Genomic DNA, 21,784 nt, shown 5'->3' with positions numbered 1-21,784 from the left:
TTTTTCTTCTTTGTGTGGTTAACAAAACATCCTAGTATCAGAATGGTCATTTTGCTGTCAGAGACTTCATGTATTAGATGATGTCCCTCCACAAGAGTAGCTAAAGCCTGGACCACACATCCTAGTGGGTACAGCACAGAACCGTGCCACCTGCCAGTTCTGATGCTACTACGCAAACAAGTTAATCATTTCTTACTTTAAAGCCTGCCATGGAAAACTCGTCTACAGAAAGTCTCCACTCTACTCATCTGAGTCAGATAGCTCAATGCTACAAGACATCTTGGTTTAGGTGAGTAATCACAAAGGCATTGCAAGGAGTTAGTAATAAAATTTAATTAATGACACTCAAACTATTAAAACATCATACAGATTAAAATCAGAGGTGAGCTTCATTACCAGGTTTAAGATTTACCAGCTTCTAAACAGTTTTTTCTGGTAGTGTTTTAAAAATGCAGATCTAAATCCACTAGAGTACATTTGTAATGTACACGTGCCAGTACTGCCAGTATTGTCGATAGTTTATAAAAACATTTTTGGAAGTCCATTTTTCATGAATAAAGTCCATTTTTCAAGAATATAAGAGTAATCTTCAGAAAGATGGTTGTGGCTTTTCTCCAATGCCTCCAGCCAGCTGAAACACCACCAAACTCACTTCATATGCAAGCCTATCTGCACTTTCCTGTAAACACAAGCAAAGATTAGGTGAGACACACAGCACCTACTATATACCGCTAGCTATTCTAGGGGGAGATGCTTTCCAGTTCTGATCCAGGAGAAGTCAAATCATTTTTATTTTGTTTGTTTAGAAAGGGAGTTGAGCTTTTCTAAATAAGGTAAGTTTTTAATTCAGTTAATAAAAGTTTTCCTAAATTAAGTAACCAAGCCCCTTTAAAAATCAAGGCTACACTGCTAAGAATAAGTAATTCTTAGGATTTCCATCAGAGATGCCCATTGTCATGTATAAAATAACTTCCTAAGTCCAAAGTCCACATTCAACCACAGATATGCACAAAGGACAAATGACAAAATTGCAGAAAATACAGGTAGAGTAAGAAAAATTTGAAAAGCAATTCAAAAGTCCAGAAAGAAAAACAAGCATTACCAGCTGCTACAGAAATACTAAAACTGGCTGCTCCCATAAACAAACTCATAGGATTACACCTTTAAAGGGAAAAAAGAATAATCTATAGTACATTAGCATGTATCAAAAAGGAAGGATTTATTAGATACACCTGCACAGCCAGAACATCATACCCTCAAGAATCCACAACAAGGAACTGTTTGGTAACTGTTTACTATATACGTCCCAGTGCATTCAATCTTAATCTCAATTTTAAAAAAACCTTTTGCCGTAGTGAGATTCCAAACACAACTGTGATTTCTCCTCCCCTGTTCCCAACTTACTTGTGAGTCTGCTTCTGCATATACTCGGACAATGTCTTCTGTTCCAGAGGGTCGGACAAAAGCTCGGGCAAGCTTGTATTTCTTCACCAGGTCATTGATTGCTTCTTGGAGTCCTGGTGGAGTGAGTGCTTGTCTTTCAGCATTGGTGGTGCTGATAACTCTCCTGTCTGCAACCTGAGCACAAACACTTCTTGTCTGTTATTGGGTTAGATACTAACCTGTTCAAAATAGTCCTCCACAGAGTGACAGTCTGACATTTCAAGTTATTGACCTGCAGTGTGCATCAGTGAAGCACAAAGCAGGTAAGGAGAACTGCAATAAAATCTGTTTTATTTAGCTAAAGCCATGTAGCATTTTTAACATTTATACAACTCTTGAAGAAAAATTATTCAATATACATAAAATTTACCTTTAGCCAAATAGAACATTTCAACAAATTGTCACAAAGCTACTAATAAAATAATGGTCAAAGCTGAGCAGCACTCAGGAGGCAGCAGCAGGCAGATCTCAGTGAGTTCAAGGACAGCCTGGTCTACAAAGCTACATAGAGAAACCCTGTCTCAAAAAAACCGAAACAGAAAGACATTAATGGTCAATAATTATCTGACCCCAGTAGTTACTGATCAAATTATTGACGTGGCTTGTAACAAGTGGCAAGCTATTATATAAAAGAGCTGAGGTAAGAGTCTTTAAATATGTCAAAAGCAAATCCAGATACGGTAGCCATTTCTGTGAACTCTGGCTTTGATGTTCCTAATTATCTTTCCACAAATTCTCCTGGAGAATATATAGACTAATACAAATCAAGTACCCACTCATGTGAAATGACTTTCGAGAATTCTCTCCCTTTGAGTCCACAGACTCTACTGCTTACATCTAGCTCCAAGAAGTGCTGGGGTCTGGTGTGGCGGTGCAGGTCTGTCATTAGGGAAGACTTAGCCAGGTGAGTAAAAACTGAGGCTTAGTCTCAAAAAAAGAATGGACAAAATTACTGTCTGAACTAAAACTTAATTCTGAAACTAAAACTTAATTATCGATCTGGGTTTTGTTTCAAAATAGTATGGGCTGTGCTGTGAAAAATGTACAGGAAAGCAGAAACCTGTTTAAGCTAGTTAAATAATTTTGTGATTCGTATTTTTAAGTGATGCATATTCACACATGATAATTCTTTATCATAGTAAGTTACTTTTGAAAGTGTAAGTGAAGGAGTTATTATAAGGCCTTCCTGTCTGAGTGTACATACAGACTGAAATGAATGCACTCGGGAAACACTTGGCACAGGAAAACTAGAAGAACATCTCAATTCTGAAAGGTTTTTCACACTCTCTTCACCTTAACTTTGAGTTGTCTGTTAGGAAGATCAACATAAATAGCATCCCACTGCTGCACAGTCAGGCCCTTCAGAGCTAGGATAGCCTCAATCACCAGCATGTCAGAAATAGCATCTCCAGTAGCCTGCAAGATTGGGGAAATAAAGCATATAAGCCACCCATCCACAAATCCCACATGAACGCTGTCCACTTAGAAAATCAAGCTGCCCTGCCCATGCATTATTAATCATAAATAAATAACATGAACACATAACCATGGAAGATAACAATGACATGTATCCAAAGATGATTAAACCAACTCATGAGAAACATCTAGAGTTGGGAAAGGCTTGGCCCTGACATCCTATGACTCAAATTCTTTAACTAGATCTCTTAAATACTGTGATGATGGAACGAATAGAGAAAATAACCTTTGGTTCAAGATACACTTGAAGTTGGAGCCAAATGTTAAGCTTGTGTTTCATTTGTAAAATGGAAATTCTGGCCCTGCTTCCTGCATTACTGCCGTAATTTTAAAGAAAGGTGGGTAAAATGTCTGGTCCACACCAGACACACGGATCCATGTCTTTCCTGACTTGACGGTTGCTCTTCCACACCAGCCAGCACTATCACTTCAACTGTCAGACACACATGGGCCTTGCTCAAACATGTAAACGGTACAGAATTTCCCAAGGCTGTCTTTGAAAGGTTAGCTAAACTCAAAAAACACATAACTCAGTAGCTAAGTATACTTGAACAGTTTCTAGTGCAAGTCTCAACTGCGGGCAGCACTGTTAGAAACAAACCAAGCCTTTTCCACTTTTTATGTAAGTCTTTGTTCCGTGTTTTGACTGATGTTAAGGTAACTCAGAGCCTGGTCCCTCACCATGTCTCACCTGGTTGAACAAGTCAATGATGCTTGCAAGCATCTTGGCAGCTTTTCCTTTCTCGTCTTGTAGTTCTTGTGCTAGTCTTTTTATCTTCACTTCAACTGCTTCACTAAACAGTGCCTGTAGCAGAAGCATAGGAAGTCAGTCAGTCACAAACTCCAGGTCACTGTCTTTCCTAGCCTGATGTCTGCCTGTCATTCATGTCAACATTGAATCAGAGCACAACACATATTACTAAGGAAAAACTATGGATTATAAAACTAATTTAAAAGATACCACTTTGACAAAAACTGAATATACGAGCTCACTATGTTCTCCAGCCCACTTCTTGAACTCTGTGCAGCAGGTACCTTTAAAGGCTATGTGACTGGCAACATCAGAAAGAATTCACTACACCCACCAGTGTGGCAGACAGTTGCAGACACTCGTTACCATACACATTGCTTTGTTTGGAAATGCCATACTCATACTTTTAGAGCCCTAGAGGGGCCAGTATTGAGGTTGGCACACAGTGCTCGAAATAGGCAGGCATTTCTTGGTAAAAATAAGATACAGGGTGGTCACCTGGTTTTTGTAAATAAATTTTTACTGAAGAGACATAGTCATTTTTTTCTATGAGCAAAGTTGAACAGATTCAACAGAGACCTAATGAACCTTAAAAGCTGTGTTCCAATGCTTGTATTAGATCACTGAAGTTATATTTTAGTTGCATTTTATAGAAACATATTCTCCTCCTCCTTATATTCATGGCTCTTCCAAAATCCAAATTGAAATTAGTAAAGAAAATGACTTAAAATACATTCAAATATTCTGATATATACCTCAAATCCACCCATGAAATGAGGTGATATACAAAGGCATTTTTAAATAAAATCTGAACTTAAAAGTTATTATATCCTTTTAAATAGTGAATTATATATGACTTCTTTTTTTCCAGAATATTCCAAAAAAGCCATGAAACAACAAACAAAATAAAAAAAAATAAGCACCTATGATTGTATATACTTTAAACGCAGTAAGACTTTATCATAACCACTGACCTGTCTTCTGTAAGAAGTGGTAATATTATTTTAAGAAAATGAACAGTACGTTGTAAAGTAATTTATTGGGATTTTTTTGGTCTGTGTGTGTTTATGCATACATGTTAAAACCAGGATTGACCCCTGTGGTATTCCTCACGTGCTGCCCACCTTGTTTGTTGAGACAGGGCCTTGCATTAGAAGGGCTTATATTAGGCTAGGCTGGTTGGTCAATGACATCCCACCCTCTACCCACCCACCCCACCCCACCCACCCCTAGGATACGCCTGTCTCTAACACAGACCTCTCCCTAGCCTTTTAAACACTGAACTCTCCCTAGCCTTTTAAAATAACAAATTGGTATACTTCTTCACAGAGGATCATTACAATGTCTTTTTTAGACATTTTGTAGCATCTAAAAGTATACATGTAATTTACTACCTAGTCATTTTAACAAAATACAATAAAAATCCACTATTAAGAAAAATGCTAACTAAGGCCAGTTGACATCTTTTAAGATAACTTACTGTGCCATGCCCATTTGCTTCAAAATAAACTCCAATGTCAAACTCTTGAGCCTTGTGATGCAAATGTTTGACGCCAGTTTTGGTGCAATAAACAGGCACCTACAACACATTAAAGAAAGACAACAACAGTCAATATAAAGTCGGTTAATTATATATCTATTATTCCAAAATAAAACAAGGAATAAAACAAAACGTCCTTTGGTGCTAAAGACAATAAAGGCTTAAAACACCCACACAGGGAACGACTGCAGGTCATTCCTGGTTTCAGGTGTGAGCTGTAGCATGACAAATGGAGGACAAAGAGGTCTGCATGCTTTTTCAACAAAGGGTCAATCCTTGGTAGGTAAATGATCATATATCATGCAGGCTATATGGTCTCCCACAATCATTCTGTGGTACGCAGAGTTAGTCAGACCTCACCTAAACAAATGTGCAGGACGCTATCCCAAGAACTCTTACAAACACTGGCAAGCTAGATTAGGTCCCCAGACTATTTCTTGCTAACTATTGTCTTAGAAAGTTAAGAAGGGCCAGTTAGGGATGAATGTGGTGAAACACACCTTTAATTCTAGCACTCCCACTCAGAAGACAGAGGACAGCCTGTCCTATAGAGGAGTTCTAAGACAGCCAGGGCTACAAAGAGAAACCCTGTTTTGGAAAAATGAAAATAACAATAACAAAAAGGCCAGTTAAACTTTCAAGACTGATCATGGATAGTAATAAATAAACCCTGACTAAACGAGCAGCAGTGAATAGGCTATCAATGATGGCTCCGACAGATTTAGGAAAAACTGACAAAACTACAAGACACACATCCAGTAAGATCAGCATTTGTTGAACCGAAAAACCATAGGATGGCAAGGGCCAAAAATACTTAATCCAAAAGGAAAAGGGCTTGAGACGGTCACAGTTTCTGTTGTGTATACCAGTATATACAGACAAAATTTTCCAATTGAACACTCAGGCACTGAATGACATTCTGGTCAAGAATAAACAATGCACGCTGCAGTGGTACCTGAAAATCAAGTCTCCTAGGGATGCCCTGGCCATCATAGCTGAATACACTATATGTTCACACAGTGACATTGTCATGTCACACCACTGCATTTCTCAGAATTTCTTCTCCTAGGTCAAGCACTAGGCCCATGCAAGGCCCTGGAGTAAAGCCACTTTAACCATATATTCAAAGGCAAAAGCAAGCAGCCTCCATGATGTTCTGTTTTGACCATCTACTATTCTCTTAAGAAGCAGGAAATTCACATGAAATTAATTTCTGCTCTCGAAGATTGACCAAAGTTGACAGCAGCTGTCTCAGGCACACCCCTTGGTCCCTTTCACCTGCTGTGCTGACTCACCTGCCCAGAGCCTGCAGGGATTTGGAGAAAAGCAAACAGCTTCCAATTTTGTTCATGAACCTCAGACTCTGAGTAGGAAGTGTAAAGAGTCTGGTTCTCTGGCAGATGGTAGAAAGACCAACAAATGCCACGAATCCTGATCTTGAGGAACACATCACAGGCAGTTGCTAAGGAAAGCACTCCAAGAACCAAGCAAACACACTCCACTTCATGCATACCGCTAACACAGATGATTACTGGTAAAGATTCTCTCCCTGCCTAAAGTCAGACTCATGCAAGCACAACCAGATACAACCATTGGCCACATCTCAAGTGGACCTTGAGGAGAGGGGCCTAGCTGAAGGAGGTAGGTCTCTAGGAGACCTACTTTTCTATCCTTCCTACCTGAGTGACCCAAAGTGTTCATTTTCTATACCTCCTGCCATACATTTCCCATATTGGGCTGTTATGTATTCTCACTGAGGCAAGATAATCCCTTCCTTGCCTAAGTTGCTTTCCAGGTCTTTGATCATAGCAATGAAAAGACATAGGTTCAATATTACTTTAATCTTTGTGTTTGAAAGAGGCATCTTCAGGCCCATAAGCACTCATGATTTCAGATGCCGCTCAATTAGCCTTTAAAAAGATTTGCATCCGTAAGATCACAGAATTCACAGGTTTTGATATGCTCCAAAGTGAAAGCCTCCCTCTCTTTTGCACCAGAGAGATTTGATCCTTTTGAGCCTAGCCACCATCACCTGGACAGTGGCTCAGCTATGTTCACTGTTCACTTTGTGGTAACATTATTTTCCTCACAAAATTATCTTACCACGGTATTCAGACCCAAAACTGAAGACAGTGTGATACCTTCATAACTTCTTCAAGGTATCTTGTGGAACTTCCATTCGCATACGCAGTCTGTACAACACCCATATTCAGACTTTCTCCAATCTAGAAAAAAACAATGACACCCTTAACTAGCCATCAAATGCTCATGGGCCTCCGACACAGTGAGTTGTCAAGGCAGCAGAGTCAGCCAGTCCCACCCTGGCTTGGTTTAGGCAGTAAATGGAATTCAAAAAGAAGCATGCACTATCAGGAAAATGTCTAAAATACTTGCAAGCATAGTTTCATAGCGAACCCTCATTAAGACAGTGTGTGATCCCTGTAAAGTATTAATAAACATTTCCCAGATTACTAAAATTTCCAACTACATACTAGATTCACAGATTATTTAAAAAAAAAAAAAAAGGGGGGGGGGAATCAATTACTAAACTTAAAATGGCAGTAATAATTATCTTGGCTATTATTTGTTCTTAGAATTGTATGCTTTACAGTAATGATAGAATTCTCAGTAATACATGCAGCATCAGTTTAAAAAAAAAAAAACAAAATTTGACAAAGCTATATGATAAAACCAAGCTAGTATCAAGAAAAGGAGCATGTATACAGTCATCTAGAACCATCCTCACTGCAACTAAAACCAATGCCCCTATTCTGAGATGGCTACAATTTACACTTATTTCTGTTTTCAGGCCACATATATCAGGAACTCCCCATCCACAGTGGTGCTGAGACACTCCAGACTGCTGTGGAAGTGCTCCCTAGCAAGTATGGATGTCTCCCCAACCCCCACCTTACCTCCAACAGGAGATCTTTAAGGAAACTGCTAATTAATGTGGCTATCTTGTCTCCATCTATGAGATGAAAGTGACCGTCTGCATCTCTGTAGTAATACACGATCCTGTCTGCATCCCCATCAAAGGAACAGCATCTTTCATCCGACTTCATCTCCATCCCTAGCACACAGGAGGATTTAAAGTGTGCTTCAGACTAAGAAATGGGAATAAAACTCACTATACAAAATGTTAGATTTTTCTCTGACATACTTAAGTATTTTTTCAATATAGCAGATCAAAATTAGCATTATACGCTACATAGTACAGCACATCCACTATAAATTTTTTCAAGAGATGTTTTTAAAGATTCTTTCCAGCTTAGTGGTAGTGGCACACGCCTTTAATCCCAGCACTTGGGAGGCAGAGGTAGACAGATCTCTGTGAGTCTGAGGACAGCCTGGTCTACAGAACAAACAAGTTCCAGGAATATTACATAGAGAAACCTTGTCTCGTGGGGGAAAAAAAAAAGGATTCTTTCCAATGCAAACCAATGTCTCCAGTGTTTATGCTAGTGTCCAGTTAGTCTACTGGTATCATTATGTAATCCAGGCTGGCCTCCAATTTCAGAGTCACGTGCCTCTACCTCTGAATGCTGGGGTTAAAGATCTGTGCTAACTCCCAGCTACTGGTACTTTTCTTGCAGGTTAAACTCTTACAAGGCAAACTTTAAAAAAAAAAAAAAAAAAAAAAGCCTCAAATCTATTCATGCTAAAATGTGCTATTATACTAAAATAAAATATTAACCAATTGGTTTGGCTAGGCAAGTTTCCCATATAATTTTTTGAAACTGGAAATTTCATTTCTAAATGTAAAATTTCTCAACATGTCATGCTGCCCTTTACATATTGAAAGTAAAAATCAGCAATAGATAAGGTATGTGCTTTGACTTAATTCTAATATATTTTATCTACTTACACTAACAGTAACAAGAAATGCAATTAAGAACTGTAGCTTCCAAGAGCTCACTGACACTTCAGCAACTGTTACATCAGGCTTGTTAGAGACCCTTGCTGTCCCTTAGCAACAATGGCAGCAGACAAACCCAGACTTTGTTAGCCTTGCTTCCTGCAGGTCAAAAAAACAGCCCAGGGGGGAATGGGGGGCTGGGTCTTGTCAGTACACAGAGGCAGCCACAGCAATGGAGGGAGACCTCAACAATCAGACAGACATGATGAAGGGCAGGTAAGTAATATCAAAACAAGCACTACCAAGAAAAGATCGTATAAATTCAAAGTCTAAATGCTTACTACAGTTAAGGCAAAACAGGCTGCACAAGGGAGGCAAATGCAAGACAGCTGTGCAGTGGTGGCAGCTGATTTGCATCTCGAGGCAACAACAGTTTGAAGATTTTGGTAAAAAAATCTGAGTTACTCATCAGTGAAGTAAAACTGCAACTGAGCACAAACAATACACCCGAAAGCCAGGCAAGGTTAGCAGAGAGCATCCTAGGGTCTGTAAGAGAGCATCTGGGGATACCTCTTTCCTGCAACTAACACCTGAACAGAATTCCTCCAAATCTTCCCATGTGGGAAACACAGAGTCATGATTTAAAGGCAGCTTTCCATTCCCCTTCCAGCCAGTCAAGTGCAGACAGCATGAAGGTGAAGCTACTTACAATCGCTGCTTTGGATCGGTGGTTCTCAGTGTGCTCACTGGACTTGAGCCACCAGCAAAGCCTGGCAATCTAACAGGGATAGGAATTCCCATACTGAGCACATCCCACCCTGGCCAGACTAAATGAGAAAGGGATAGCACCGCCTGTGTGCTTCAAGTGCACTTCAATTCTGACAGGACCTCAACTCTGAGAGCTGTCATTCTAATGTGCTGCTTTCTGTCTGAGCTTTGGGCAGGAGCTGACCATGTTTTGAATGGCACTTATGAGTGGGAAGATTTCTAAGGACCCAAGAGTGACAGAGCCAGCACAAGATATGTGATGCTCCACTGGGAGACAGCTTAGCTTCTAAGTGAGCCAGCTCCAGAGTTCTAGGAACAAGTATGGACACTGCCGCAGGGACACACTGAGCTACAGGGACACACACTGCCGCTGCTGGGACATACCCTGTGGCGGTTTCTGATGACTTTTCACAAAGTCCGCACCACAAAGGTGATTGAGCCTCCCTTCAGTCCCATCATTGAACAGCTGAACCAATAGTCCCTGGGAAAAGTAGTGTTCCATTTCTTTCAGCTTCAAGGCCCCTATGCCATTTGCACAGTCGACCTTCACCGATCTGTTTTCATCTCCACTGCAGGAAGCCTTCAAAAGAAAAAAACATGGAAGGAAGACATCAGTCACCAATGTGAATCACCAAGCGCGCGTGCGTGCGTGTGCGTGTGTGTGTACCTGAAAAGGTCTTCTGTTAGTTCTACTCACACATCTAATTACACCCAGAAAACATGTACATACAGTCAGATGAACTACAAAACATCAAAGAAACCCTGAGCAACACAGCAGCGATGCCATGGAGTGGACAACTTACAGAAAGGCAGCTGCATTAGAACTGAGCCTCAACACAGCATGAATCACATCCTGTACGTGTCCCCAGGGTTAACCATGGAGTCTACCAAAAAGAAATTTCTTCCTACAGTACTTTCCCAAGCCAGCAGCATCTACGTTATAATCACGTTCATCTGAGTGAACCTTGCCATGTTACACTCGAGAACACATATGTCAGAGCCTGGGCTCTGACAGAGAGAAAATGAAGAGAAGACACATTTGGAGAAAAGAAGGACAAGTAGCAAGCCATGTTAAGTTAGGTTGTTGACTGACTGCATTACTTTATTCCCTGTTGGAATTCCAATCACGATGGGGAAAATGTCTCACCTGTTTGGTAAGTTCTACAAAAGCCTTGGAGAGTTTCTGGCAGTAGCCTTCTATGGTTGCCTTTCCATACCGGCCTCCGGAATTCCGACAATACACCATGTAGTGCAACTGAGGTGTGGTCAACAGGCCATAATCTGCCAAACAGACACAAAAGGCAGCTCAGCTCACTTTTAACACACTGTAAGAATAAGAACATGAGATCCCCCTAAATCCCACTCTGCCTCCCCAAAAGATAACGGTGCTGGTGACATTGTCTTAAACTCTGACCTGATAAACAGAAAGACTGGTTGGTTTTGGTTTTTTGAGACAGGATTTCTCTGTGTAGGCACTGGCTGTCCTAGAACTCACTTTCTAGACCAGGCTGTCCTGGAACTCACAGAAATCTATCTGCTTCTGCCTCCTGAGTGATGGGATTAAAGGCATGGAGGTTGTTTATCATGTAATCAAACCTATAGGTGGGTTTCTGTTTACCAGAAAAGCAGAACTCCTAAAGAGGATACAATTTGCCAGGAACTGCCATTAACCTTCCCCCAAAGGTCAGTTACCTAGGAGTCAGGCACCTAGTTCCAGGTCAGTATTAGCTCAGATCCCCACCCTGATGACTGTGACAAAACCTGCTTGATATCTGCCATTTTGCTCTTCTTTCTGACACACAGACACAGACACAGACAGACAGACACACACACACACACACCCTGGAAAGAGCACCTTAGCAGTCTGATCACCAATAAACCTTTGTTTCTACCCAGGGGTGGTCTAGTTTGGTGGCTTATAACAGAATCTCAGAAAATGTAAACCAAAACTTTTAAAATATCCAAATACACAAGTATCTGAGTAAAGCCTCTTCTTTGTTAAAATTAACCATGGTCAGACTGCTGAACCTCTGAACTACCCCATTCCCACAACAGTATCATCATGAGGATATGTTGTATAATTCTAAAACAATTGTAAACTACTAATAACAGCAAAAAAGAAATCACTCAAATAGGTTACAGACAAAATTCAAATGAGCTGTCCTGAAAACCACCCAAAAAAATTTTTTACAAGATAAGAGAAAAATTTCAGCCCAGTGTGACAACACACACCTTTAATCCCAGCACCTGAGAGGCAGGAGTAGGTGGGTCTCTGAGTTTGAGTCCACCCAAGAAACACAGTGAAACCCTATCTCAAAATATAATCAATCAAACAAACAAACAAGACAAGGGGATTGTGGGGTAGAGGGGGCCACCTCTTGGAAAGGAATTCGAGTCTCTGTGACTCCCAGCAGCAGGGCTGAAGGTATCCTTGAGGACACTCCCTCAGCGTCTTCCTCCACAAACACAGGCCCTTGTGTGGCATTGCTGCCCCCGTGAATATCACCAGCCCCACTCACACTGCCAGAGTCCAAAAGGCCCCAGTTCACTAGCAAAGTAAAGCAGGCACAACCAGGCGTGACCAAGGTACCTGGTAAAACACTAAACTTTGCCAAAAGAATATGTTTGTCACAAATAACTCTTCAAGGAAACAAAGAGCTGCCTTTCAAACAGTCTCCCTGATCACTCCCCCCCCCCAATTCCCTTCTCTTCAAGCAAGTGCTCACTCAAAGTAAAAACGGTCACATTATTCTTGTGCACAAAATCCCTTAATTGGGCCCCACTATACATGGGACACAATCCAAATCCTCATTGTTTAAAGTGATTTGGTCCCTGCTTATCTCCCTAGTATTACTGTCCTCCCTAAATGGAATTTCACTAACCTTCCTTGAAATGGAGGACAAGAAAGGTGTTTAAAAAAAAAAAAAAAAACACTCAATTTTTTTCTATATTTAACATACAAGAAGTGATGCACTTAGAAACGGTGTAGAGAAAGATCAACCACTCTGGAATGATGGAAAGATGGGCTGGCAATGTGAATGCAAAAACTGGGCCAAGGCTGGAAGTGAAGACTCACTTTGAACACCAGGCAGGAATGGCACGCACACAGGCGCACACACACACACACACACACACACACACACATGCAAAAAATAAGATTGTCAATCCATACTATACACACTGGACCAAAAAAGCCTCAGGCTGTCTGCGGCTTAACCCAATACTGCAGGATCTCTATTTACCCACATGATCCAGTAATCTGAACCCAGTTGAGTATAGAGACAGCACCCTAAACAAATATAAAGAGACACACCTAGGGCAGACTACAGACTGACCAGGTGAACAATCATAGGCAGCAAGCTGAGGGAGAGAGGGCACAGCTTAATCAGAACAAGTTTGCAACCACTTCTGAAATGGGCTTAAACATATTTCTGCTATGCATTAAGGCCAAGCAGCATTCTCAGCATTGACAATTACATAACAAAAGCACTCATAAACCCTGGAAAATGTTGACAGTGCTCATGTCCTATAGTGTCAAATAGTCAGCCAACATTGAACTCTTTGTATAAAATAATAAGCACTCCCTCTAATTAGTATGTGAATTTGTTTTCATCCTTTAAAAATGGTTAAGATCACATGTATAAGTAAGAACTATTTTATAGTAAGTTTCTTTATGATTTATGATCATCAAAACACCAGACTTGTTATTTCAGATACCTGTATACTAAGTGTTGAAGAAAAATCTATCAGGCAAAAGGAGTATCAAGTGAAAAAGATTTAATATGCTCTGCCTCATGGGTAAACAAACTCTATGTCTGCCCAGAAAAACCTGCAATATTTTTTAAGAGTTTATCTAGGGGATAATTTCTTAAACTTATTGTTTATTATTTGCAAATTTTAATTATGTGTTACTTTTTAAATTTAAAAATCAATTTCTTGATTAACTTAAAACTACATACCATGAAATTGACCTCCTAAAACAGTCACACCATCTATTACAGACTGCGAAAGTTTCTCACTACTGGGCCTGTAAAAGGAAAGAAAGCAGAATGAGTAACCAAGAAAGCAAATGGAGGAGTGTGTGCTCACAGTTTCAAATAACACGTTCAATGAACCTGAAAGGTATCAACTCTGTCAAAAACATGGAGTAAATCAAAAGCATTTCCCAGGAGCCTTTGCACAGGTGACTTCTCCAAAAAAAAAAAAAAAAAAATCTGGCTTTTAAATTTACAAAAGAGCCAGGTATGCTAATACAGAACTCTAATTCTTCCACCCTCATGAGACACTAAGGCAGGAGGATCACTAGGTTCAAAGGCTGCACTGAGTGGTCCAAAGGGATAGAACTGCAGCTAGTACACACGTGTTTTCCTAGCATACACAAGCCCTGGGTTCAATACCCTGTAATGGCAAAAAAAAAAAAAAAAAAAAAAAAGGAAAAAGTGGGGTGGGGAGAGACATAAAGGAGGGATGGAGAGATGGCTCAGTACTTCAAAGTACATATTGTTCTTGCAGAGGACCAGAGTTCAAGTCCCAACATGGGCAGCTCACAACTGCCTGTAACTCCAGCTCAAGGAGATCCGATAAACCCTAACATTCTTGAACACATACACACAATAATAAGAATATTTTAAAAGATATAAAGAATACCCTAACTCACAGCATTATGTATCTTAGTTAATAATAGCAACAATTGATACTGAATGCACAAGTGGTGTAGGAGGATGGGGTCTTAACCTACTGAGAACATAGAACCGAGCTTCCATTTTATAAAATCAGAACAAATTACTCATCTATCTGAAAAGCAAGTGAATCATATAACTACAGGTAAGAGGCAAACACAGCAATGGGATAACTGACTTGAGGGAACGAATCAATGAGCTATTTCTGCTGCCTGTGGACCCAATGAGTGAGTAGTTCCTGCAAACCCTGGTAACATAGCACAGGGTAAAACAAAGTCCAGGCTATCCAAAGAAGGAGAAGGTATATCTTTAGAAAGAAGCCCCAGATGAAACCAGAACTTGCATAAAAGAGAAAATGACTACTGTTTCAAAGTACACTTTTAATCCAACATTGCAAAAAAGAAGGGTTTTGTACAGGCAAAGGCTGCTGAACGTGACAAATAGAGGACTATAAAATGCTGTTTCCAGTGAATTCCAGAATGAAGAAACGACAGAACATCTGAACTAGAAAACAGATTAGAAACCAGATCTCTAAGTGTGATGTGTTACAAATTATATTCTCTGAATCTGCAGGGGGGGAAATAAACCTACAAACTGTCACAGAAAGATACAGCTATTTTGTACATAGTATTTAAAATGCTGATTTTTCAACAGCCCTGAAACAGACTCTCCCAAAGACTACAAAACCTGCTCAAATTATGTTAAAGTTGAAACTGGGGTGACTCCAAACCCAGACTTATTTGCCCTGTGCCACCTAAAAAGGCAAAAAGACAGTGGGCTGTGGACTAGGCCTCTCTTAATCCTTCCCTAGCCTTGGGCATGAAGACAGATGAGATCCTTCACAGATGCTTGCCCTTTAGCAGGCAACTCTGATCCTCACCTGGTGTCTTTACCAATCACCACAAAGGCAGCCTGCTGCGGGTCCACAGCTTCTTTCTCCATGATGGCAGTGAGCACTCTGGGCATATCCTGCTCCTCAGCACTGGCCAAACAGGTGGCATGCTCCTCCCAGGTAGGGGCCAACATTTCCCCCAAAGGATCGATCAGTTTCACACCATTGTCTTCCTAAAAGAGAAGCAGACCTTCAGGGGAAGGCACATGGAAGTGACTAGAGAAAGACCCTTTGCTGTCATTCCCCCAACTGATGGCTGAGCAGCAGCTGCCTTGGGTACCACTGGCACCAATGCCAGGCACCCACCGGTGTTTGCCTTGCATCACCCCTTCAGTTCCTTGTGACGCTATCATTACATTATCAGTAACTCCATCCAAACCTGGAAGCACATTCTGTTATTCCTCTACTCAGGACAATCTCCAAAGAAGCACCCTCATTCCGTTCCCACCACACCCAGCTTAGCCGCATGGCTGTGATGATGGCTGCAATGGGAGAGTTGTTTCAAACCCAAATGAGCATACAAAGGAGGAGGCCCCCTCCTAGCACTAGAGTGTGGACTCTGGTTCAAAGTGCTCTGTCACTAGGGCTTTAATCTTGTAAATAAGGACACCAACTTGTTACCTCGGGATTGTGTGAGGCTGTAACCATGACTCCAATGGTGGATTTTGTCTGCTTTGACCTCAGGACAGCTAGCAATCCCATTCGAAACATGATATGATCCAGATGTTGGGCATTTGTCCGAAATCCAGCAGTCCCATACTGGAGAATGAGGCCCTGGGGCTTGGCATGAAATGCTGAGCGTTTAGAAACAGCCTCCAGATCCATGTCTGCAAAAGTAAGAGATAGGAAAACAAAGCTTTCAAGGACCATTTGCTTGCCAACCACCAGCACAACATAAAGCATTGGTTTCATTGGGACCCTCTCCAAAGAGATGGGGAGAGACAAGAGAGAGAAAAAGGAATCCCCAGAGTTAGAATTAACTAGAAGCTCCTGCCTACACTGTGCACTCCAGGACAGAGTCAGGACAGAAACCAGCTTGTATACCCCTCTCCCATCTAGCCTCCGGGATAAATTTTCCTAGAATAACGACTTCATATCTATATTGAGACTCCGGGAAGACCAAAGATCATCTTATTTTACAAGAGGCCAACACAGGCGCAAATCCCAGTTAATAACATGAAGTCTGCTGTGAGGCCAATGAAAGACCGAGTCTGAAGGTCAGCTCCTCAAAGGGCTGAGCACCTGGGTAATCCGTGTGACTGGTTCACTAGAGAGAAATTGGCCCAAAGGAAAAGGTAAGCGCAGCCATTTTCTCTTGTCTAAGACCTCACAGAAGACCTCCAAGTTATTCATAAAGACAGACACTGTTTTCTAAATCCATGTCTAAAATTAATCACGTTTGCATAATGCTGCCTGTGACCTGTCAGTATTAAGTGAGGGTCCTAATCGTCAAATATTCCAGGACACCTCCAATTAATTCATTCAAGGTTTTCTGCCTCAGCCTGCAGGGTACATGGAGAGTCATAACCTGTGCACTTCCTGGGTCAATTCTACCCCAGGTAGCCCAGAGAGGAGTAGCTAACAGCTACACCCCCTTGCTTTATTGTCCTTCCTTGCTTCAATACACACCACCACAATAAATGTTGAAAAATGTTTGCTTTTGTCCAGTTTGTAAAATCGGTCATTCCCAAGCTAATTTAGTTTGCTCCAAAGTAATCAAACTTTTGTTCACAAAGAGGAGCACATTTTTGTAAAAACCGACCAATAGGAAATGTATCACGATTATTCATAAGATGTCAACCACGCCTATGAAATCCAGGGCTCTCTCAAAGGAAAATAACAGTCATGTAATAACACACTTCCACCCCTTTAATGCGTTCAGAGTTTTAGAACTAATTTCACCGGGCATGGGGATGCTTATTAAAAGTCCCAACAGTGCCCACTCTTAATTTAAAAGTGAACAGTGCAGCCTGCTTCTTTCACTCATCCTGCACTCCTCGGTATTACATTCTGCTCCCAACTCGCGGTCACCCGCGGCTCCCCCGCACTCCAGCGTGGGCCCTGGGCCGCACTGAGCTGTGCAGGTGTGACGGGCGGTCATCCCCAGCCATGGCTGCCGAGGGACCCCCACCCACAGCGGCCCAACAGCCTCCAAGCACGCTTACCTAGTTCCAGAGCAGGGGCGCCCCGTCCACATCCGAGCAGCCGCCGAGCACTGCGCACCAAACACACTCACTCAGACCCTGAAGACGTGGCCCAGCCTGGCTTCCGGCCCGACGTCCCGCCCCCCGGCCAATCGCGGCGGGGAGGGTCTGATGTTCCCGCCAATCACGGCGGGAAGGATGGGTCTGGCCCCGCCCCCGTGCCCCGCCCCCAGCCGTCCGCGCGCTGCTCGCGCCCGCGGAACTGCGGCTGCGGTTCGTAGCGGATTCGGGGTCTGCTTGGCTTGAATGACCTGGAAGGGTGAGGCCGCTGCGGCTGAGGCGGGCCCAGGGTTAGCACCCGGGGTGGGCAGCTTCGCCTCCGAGCCTGGATCTCATGGGGCCGGGGTCCCCAGAGGGCGGGAGCGCTGATGTCCCTCCGACCACCGAGGTCATCTCCCAGCCCAGCCTCTGAAAAGCCAGGGCAGCGCTATCCCTGTGGGTCCTCACCCCCTCGACCCCAGGCGTCATTTCAATAAGTGGCTGAGACCCCTCCCCCAGCTCCTTGGCTAGGCCTAGACGGCCCAGTGCACCTGCGCGAGATGCTGCAAGCCACTGCAGTCCCGGGAGGCTGTCCTCCAAGGGGGGCTGCAGATGGGGACCGGCGGCTGGTGGCTGGCCGTGAGGACGACCCAGAGCCCTCCTTTTCGCTCTGCGGGCATCCCTCCTCCTCGCCGCCTCCAGCTCTGCGAAGGCCTGAGATCCGAGTGGGATTCCTGGGCCAGCCCCTGCATTTCCCAGGATTGAGGCTGGCCAGGAGTACAGGTGTAAGAAAACGTGTATCACCCAATCACCTGTTGAAAGCGCCCACTCCTGAATAGCCTGCAAGGGTGGGGAAGAGAGACTAGGAATCTAGATGTTGACGGGGCATTTTAAAAGGATACTAGGTTTAGGGCTCAGGAGAGAAATCTAAGCAGTTCAAGTGTGTGGGTGTGTGCCCCTTGCTTTTTGCAAACGGTGGAATTGCCTCCTAGAAAAGACTTTGAGAAAATTTCCTGGACACCAGGTGTCATTAACAAAACCATTGTTTCTGGGCCTTTCCAGGTATCCAAGCTGGTTGATTTGTAGACATGTCAGCGTCGATTAAAGAAAGCCTTCAGCTTCAGCTGCTGGAGATGGAAATGCTGTTTTCTATGTTTCCTAACCAAGGAGAAGTAAAACTTGAAGATGTAAACGCCCTAACGAATGTAAAGAGGTATCTGGAAGGCACTAGGGAGGCACTCCCACACAAAATCGAATTTGTGATCACGCTCCAAATTGAGGAGCCCAAGGTGGGTGCTTTTATTTTTTTCTAAATGAAATAGACAAAGAGGAACTGGGTGTGGTGGCACACGCCTTTAATCCCTGCACTCGGGAGACAGAGGCAAGCAGATCTCTGTGATTTGCAAAGTAAACCTGGTATGCAGAGTAAATTCCAGGACAGATAAGAGATACACGGAGAAACCCTGTCTTAAAAAATAGAAAAGAAACAGAATAATAAAAAAAGCAGTCAAGATGGAGAGACTGGGGAGACCACGTGAAAATACATAGAAATGGGTTAATACTTAAGACAGAGCTAGCCGATAAGAAACAAGTAACTGGCCAACAGATTATATCAACTACAGAGTCTCTGTGTGTTGTTTGGGGCTGGCGTGGCAGTGGGACAAGACCAGCTGTGGCAGGCAGAAAAACCGTACTCCCTACAGGTGCCCACTTTTTCTGTGTATATTTAATGTGTATGGGTGTTTTGCCCATAGTATGTCTGTGAACCTTGTGCATGCAGTAATCTCAGAAGCCAGAGAAGGCTGAACTGAATTTAACCGAAGACACCTTGTGGGTACTTGGAAACGAACCTGGACCCTCTAGAAGAGCAGCCAGTTAGTTCTCTTTATGGCTGAGCTATCTCTATCCCCAAGCACCCATTTTTTAACTGAAAACCCTAGGGCATGAGCTTTCTATCCAGTAAACAAATAGGCAATTCCAAATGCATATCCCAGTACATGTTTGGAAAGAAAAGGTACCAAACCAGATGCTCCGTAAGTTCTCTTAAATAACTATACTGAATTTTATATAAGTACACATATCTTTTTAACAAACTTGCCTACTGTTTTCAGTGAAACTATCTTGTAGTCTTACCATTGTTCTGTCCCCTCATCCAGTTTCTTACCAACCCAACTGTTAGAATGTGCCTCCTACATATACTGCAAATTTTTTTTCTTTTTTTGGGGGGGTGGGGTTGTGACAGGGTTTCTTTGTGGCTTTGGAGGCTGTCCTGGAACTAGCTCGTGTATACCAGGCTGGTCTCAAACTCACGGAGATCTGCCTGCCTCCGCCTCCCTGAGTGCTGGGATTAAAGGCGTGCACCACCAACGCCCAGCTTATACTGCGATTTTCACAAGCCAAAATACTGCCTGCTACAAAGGGACTTCTCTGAAGTTAATAAATGTATAGCACTTTGTTTCAATGGCACTGTCTGTGGATAGTAATTACAAATACAAAATCTACATGTTAAATATTATCTCCATCTTCTGACCCTTTTATCCCCAGGAATGTTACATAGCACACTGTAGGTACCATATGGACTGGGCATTTGAGAACTAATGTTTTAGCTCTCACCTGCCTATCCTCCAGTTCTGTCATTCCTTCAGAGCAGGTGTACTACCTGCCCAGACTCTATTTATCTTGTTGATTACACACTTCAATGGAACCTTGAACTTCTCCCATGGTAAATACTGCTTCTCGAATTGAAATTAAATTCTTGCTATGTGTGGTCATTGTTTAATGTGGGTCTCCTTCACTAGGCTCTGGTCTAAGGCAGAAATCGTGTCCGACTTCATCACTTCCTTATCCAGCACAGGGCACCTGGCACAGGTAGTTAGCAGTGATTAGAAGAAAAACGGCTGCGTAACTTGGCCTGTAGCTGGCACTTGATAGTCTCCGTGACTGTTCCTATCCTAATCATGCAGTTGCCATGATGGACTGGTTGGTGTGGTTTTGAGGTATTTAAATCTATGTGGTTTTTATTTTAAGGTGACAATTGATTTGCAAGTAACCATGCCGCACAGCTACCCATACGTGGCTTTACAGCTGTTTGGACGGTCCCCTGAGCTTGACAGACAACAGCAGCTTCTTCTCAACCAAGGTCTCACTGCTTATATGGGGACTTTTGATCCCGGTGAGTTGTGTGTCTGTGCAGCAATCCAGTGGCTGCAGGACAACAGCGCATCCTACTTCCTCAACAGAAAGCTGTCGGATGAGCCGTCCACACAAGCAAAGCCAGTCAAGAACACATTCCTCCGAATGTGGATCTACAGCCACCACATATATCAGCAGGACTTAAGGAAAAAGATTTTGGAAGTGGGGAAAAGGTTAGATGTCACTGGATTTTGCATGACAGGAAAGCCTGGTATAATCTGTGTGGAGGGCTTCAAGGATCACTGTGAGGAATTCTGGCACACGATCAGATACCCCAACTGGAAGCATATTTCCTGCAAGCATGCTGAGAGCATGGAGACAGAGGGGAATGGTGAAGACCTGCGCCTCTTCCAGTCTTTTGAAGAATTACTCCTTGAGGCCCATGGTGACTATGGACTGAGGAATGATTATCACATGAACCTGGGCCAGTTCCTAGAGTTTCTCAGGAAACACAAAAGTGAGCATGTCTTTCAGATACTATTTGGTATTGAAAGCAAAAGTTCAGAGTCCTAGGACTCTATGAAAATGTCTGTGCTTGTAACTGTACTATTTATGTTAATAAGACCAAAATAAAAAGGCCAATGGCTATGTAGAATTCTGGGTGAAAAACCTGGCTCTAGAGTTTTCTGACTGCTAATGAAGCAAATAGGCCTTTTAACGTGTATCCGTGTAACTGTGGTGTTATTTCCTGGCAGCTGTATAAAGTCACACTTGGATGCCATTCCATTGTAAGTTAATAAAACAGTTATTTAACCAAAGAAACTTGGCTCAACACGTCCAAAGGCAGGCTAGAGAGGTGGCCCAGAAGTTAAGAGCACTGGCTGCTCTTCCGGAGGACCCACAGAGCAGCTCACAGCCATCTGTAACTCCAGTTCCAGTGGACCTGATACTCTTTGGGCCTCCTGAGGCACTGGGCTCACATGTGGTATATAGACATATGCAGGAAGAACACCCAGACTCACACACACATAGATGAATAAATACATGGAGTTTGAAATCCC

General features: G+C 42.7%; 2 protein-coding genes across 2 annotated transcripts; one reads left to right on the top strand and one right to left on the bottom strand.

Moving 5' to 3' along the window:
- Positions 1–523: 523 nt before the first annotated feature.
- Pgm3 (phosphoglucomutase 3) lies at positions 524–17,627 on the bottom strand. Its single transcript, XM_051207738.1, has 13 exons — positions 17,574–17,627; positions 16,030–16,235; positions 15,397–15,581; positions 13,797–13,864; positions 10,985–11,118; positions 10,222–10,417; positions 8,126–8,283; positions 7,352–7,435; positions 5,151–5,249; positions 3,611–3,724; positions 2,737–2,859; positions 1,405–1,578; positions 524–679 (listed from the first exon to the last, which is right to left on the bottom strand). The coding sequence occupies exons 2-13, from the start codon at positions 16,231–16,233 to the stop codon at positions 590–592; spliced, it is 1,629 nt and encodes a 542-aa protein (XP_051063695.1). The 5' UTR covers positions 16,234–16,235; positions 17,574–17,627; the 3' UTR covers positions 524–589.
- Positions 17,628–17,775: 148 nt separating this feature from the next.
- Rwdd2a (RWD domain containing 2A) lies at positions 17,776–21,378 on the top strand. Its single transcript, XM_051207761.1, has 3 exons — positions 17,776–17,871; positions 18,654–18,880; positions 20,619–21,378. The coding sequence occupies exons 2-3, from the start codon at positions 18,680–18,682 to the stop codon at positions 21,294–21,296; spliced, it is 879 nt and encodes a 292-aa protein (XP_051063718.1). The 5' UTR covers positions 17,776–17,871; positions 18,654–18,679; the 3' UTR covers positions 21,297–21,378.
- The last annotated feature ends 406 nt before the right edge of the window (positions 21,379–21,784 follow it).

Source organism: Phodopus roborovskii, unplaced genomic scaffold, assembly GCF_943737965.1.
Source record: "Phodopus roborovskii unplaced genomic scaffold, PHOROB, whole genome shotgun sequence".
NCBI lineage: Eukaryota > Metazoa > Chordata > Mammalia > Rodentia > Cricetidae > Phodopus > Phodopus roborovskii.
The sequence above is the reverse complement of the archived record's forward strand: the minus strand, read 5'-3'. Positions and strand labels throughout refer to the sequence as shown.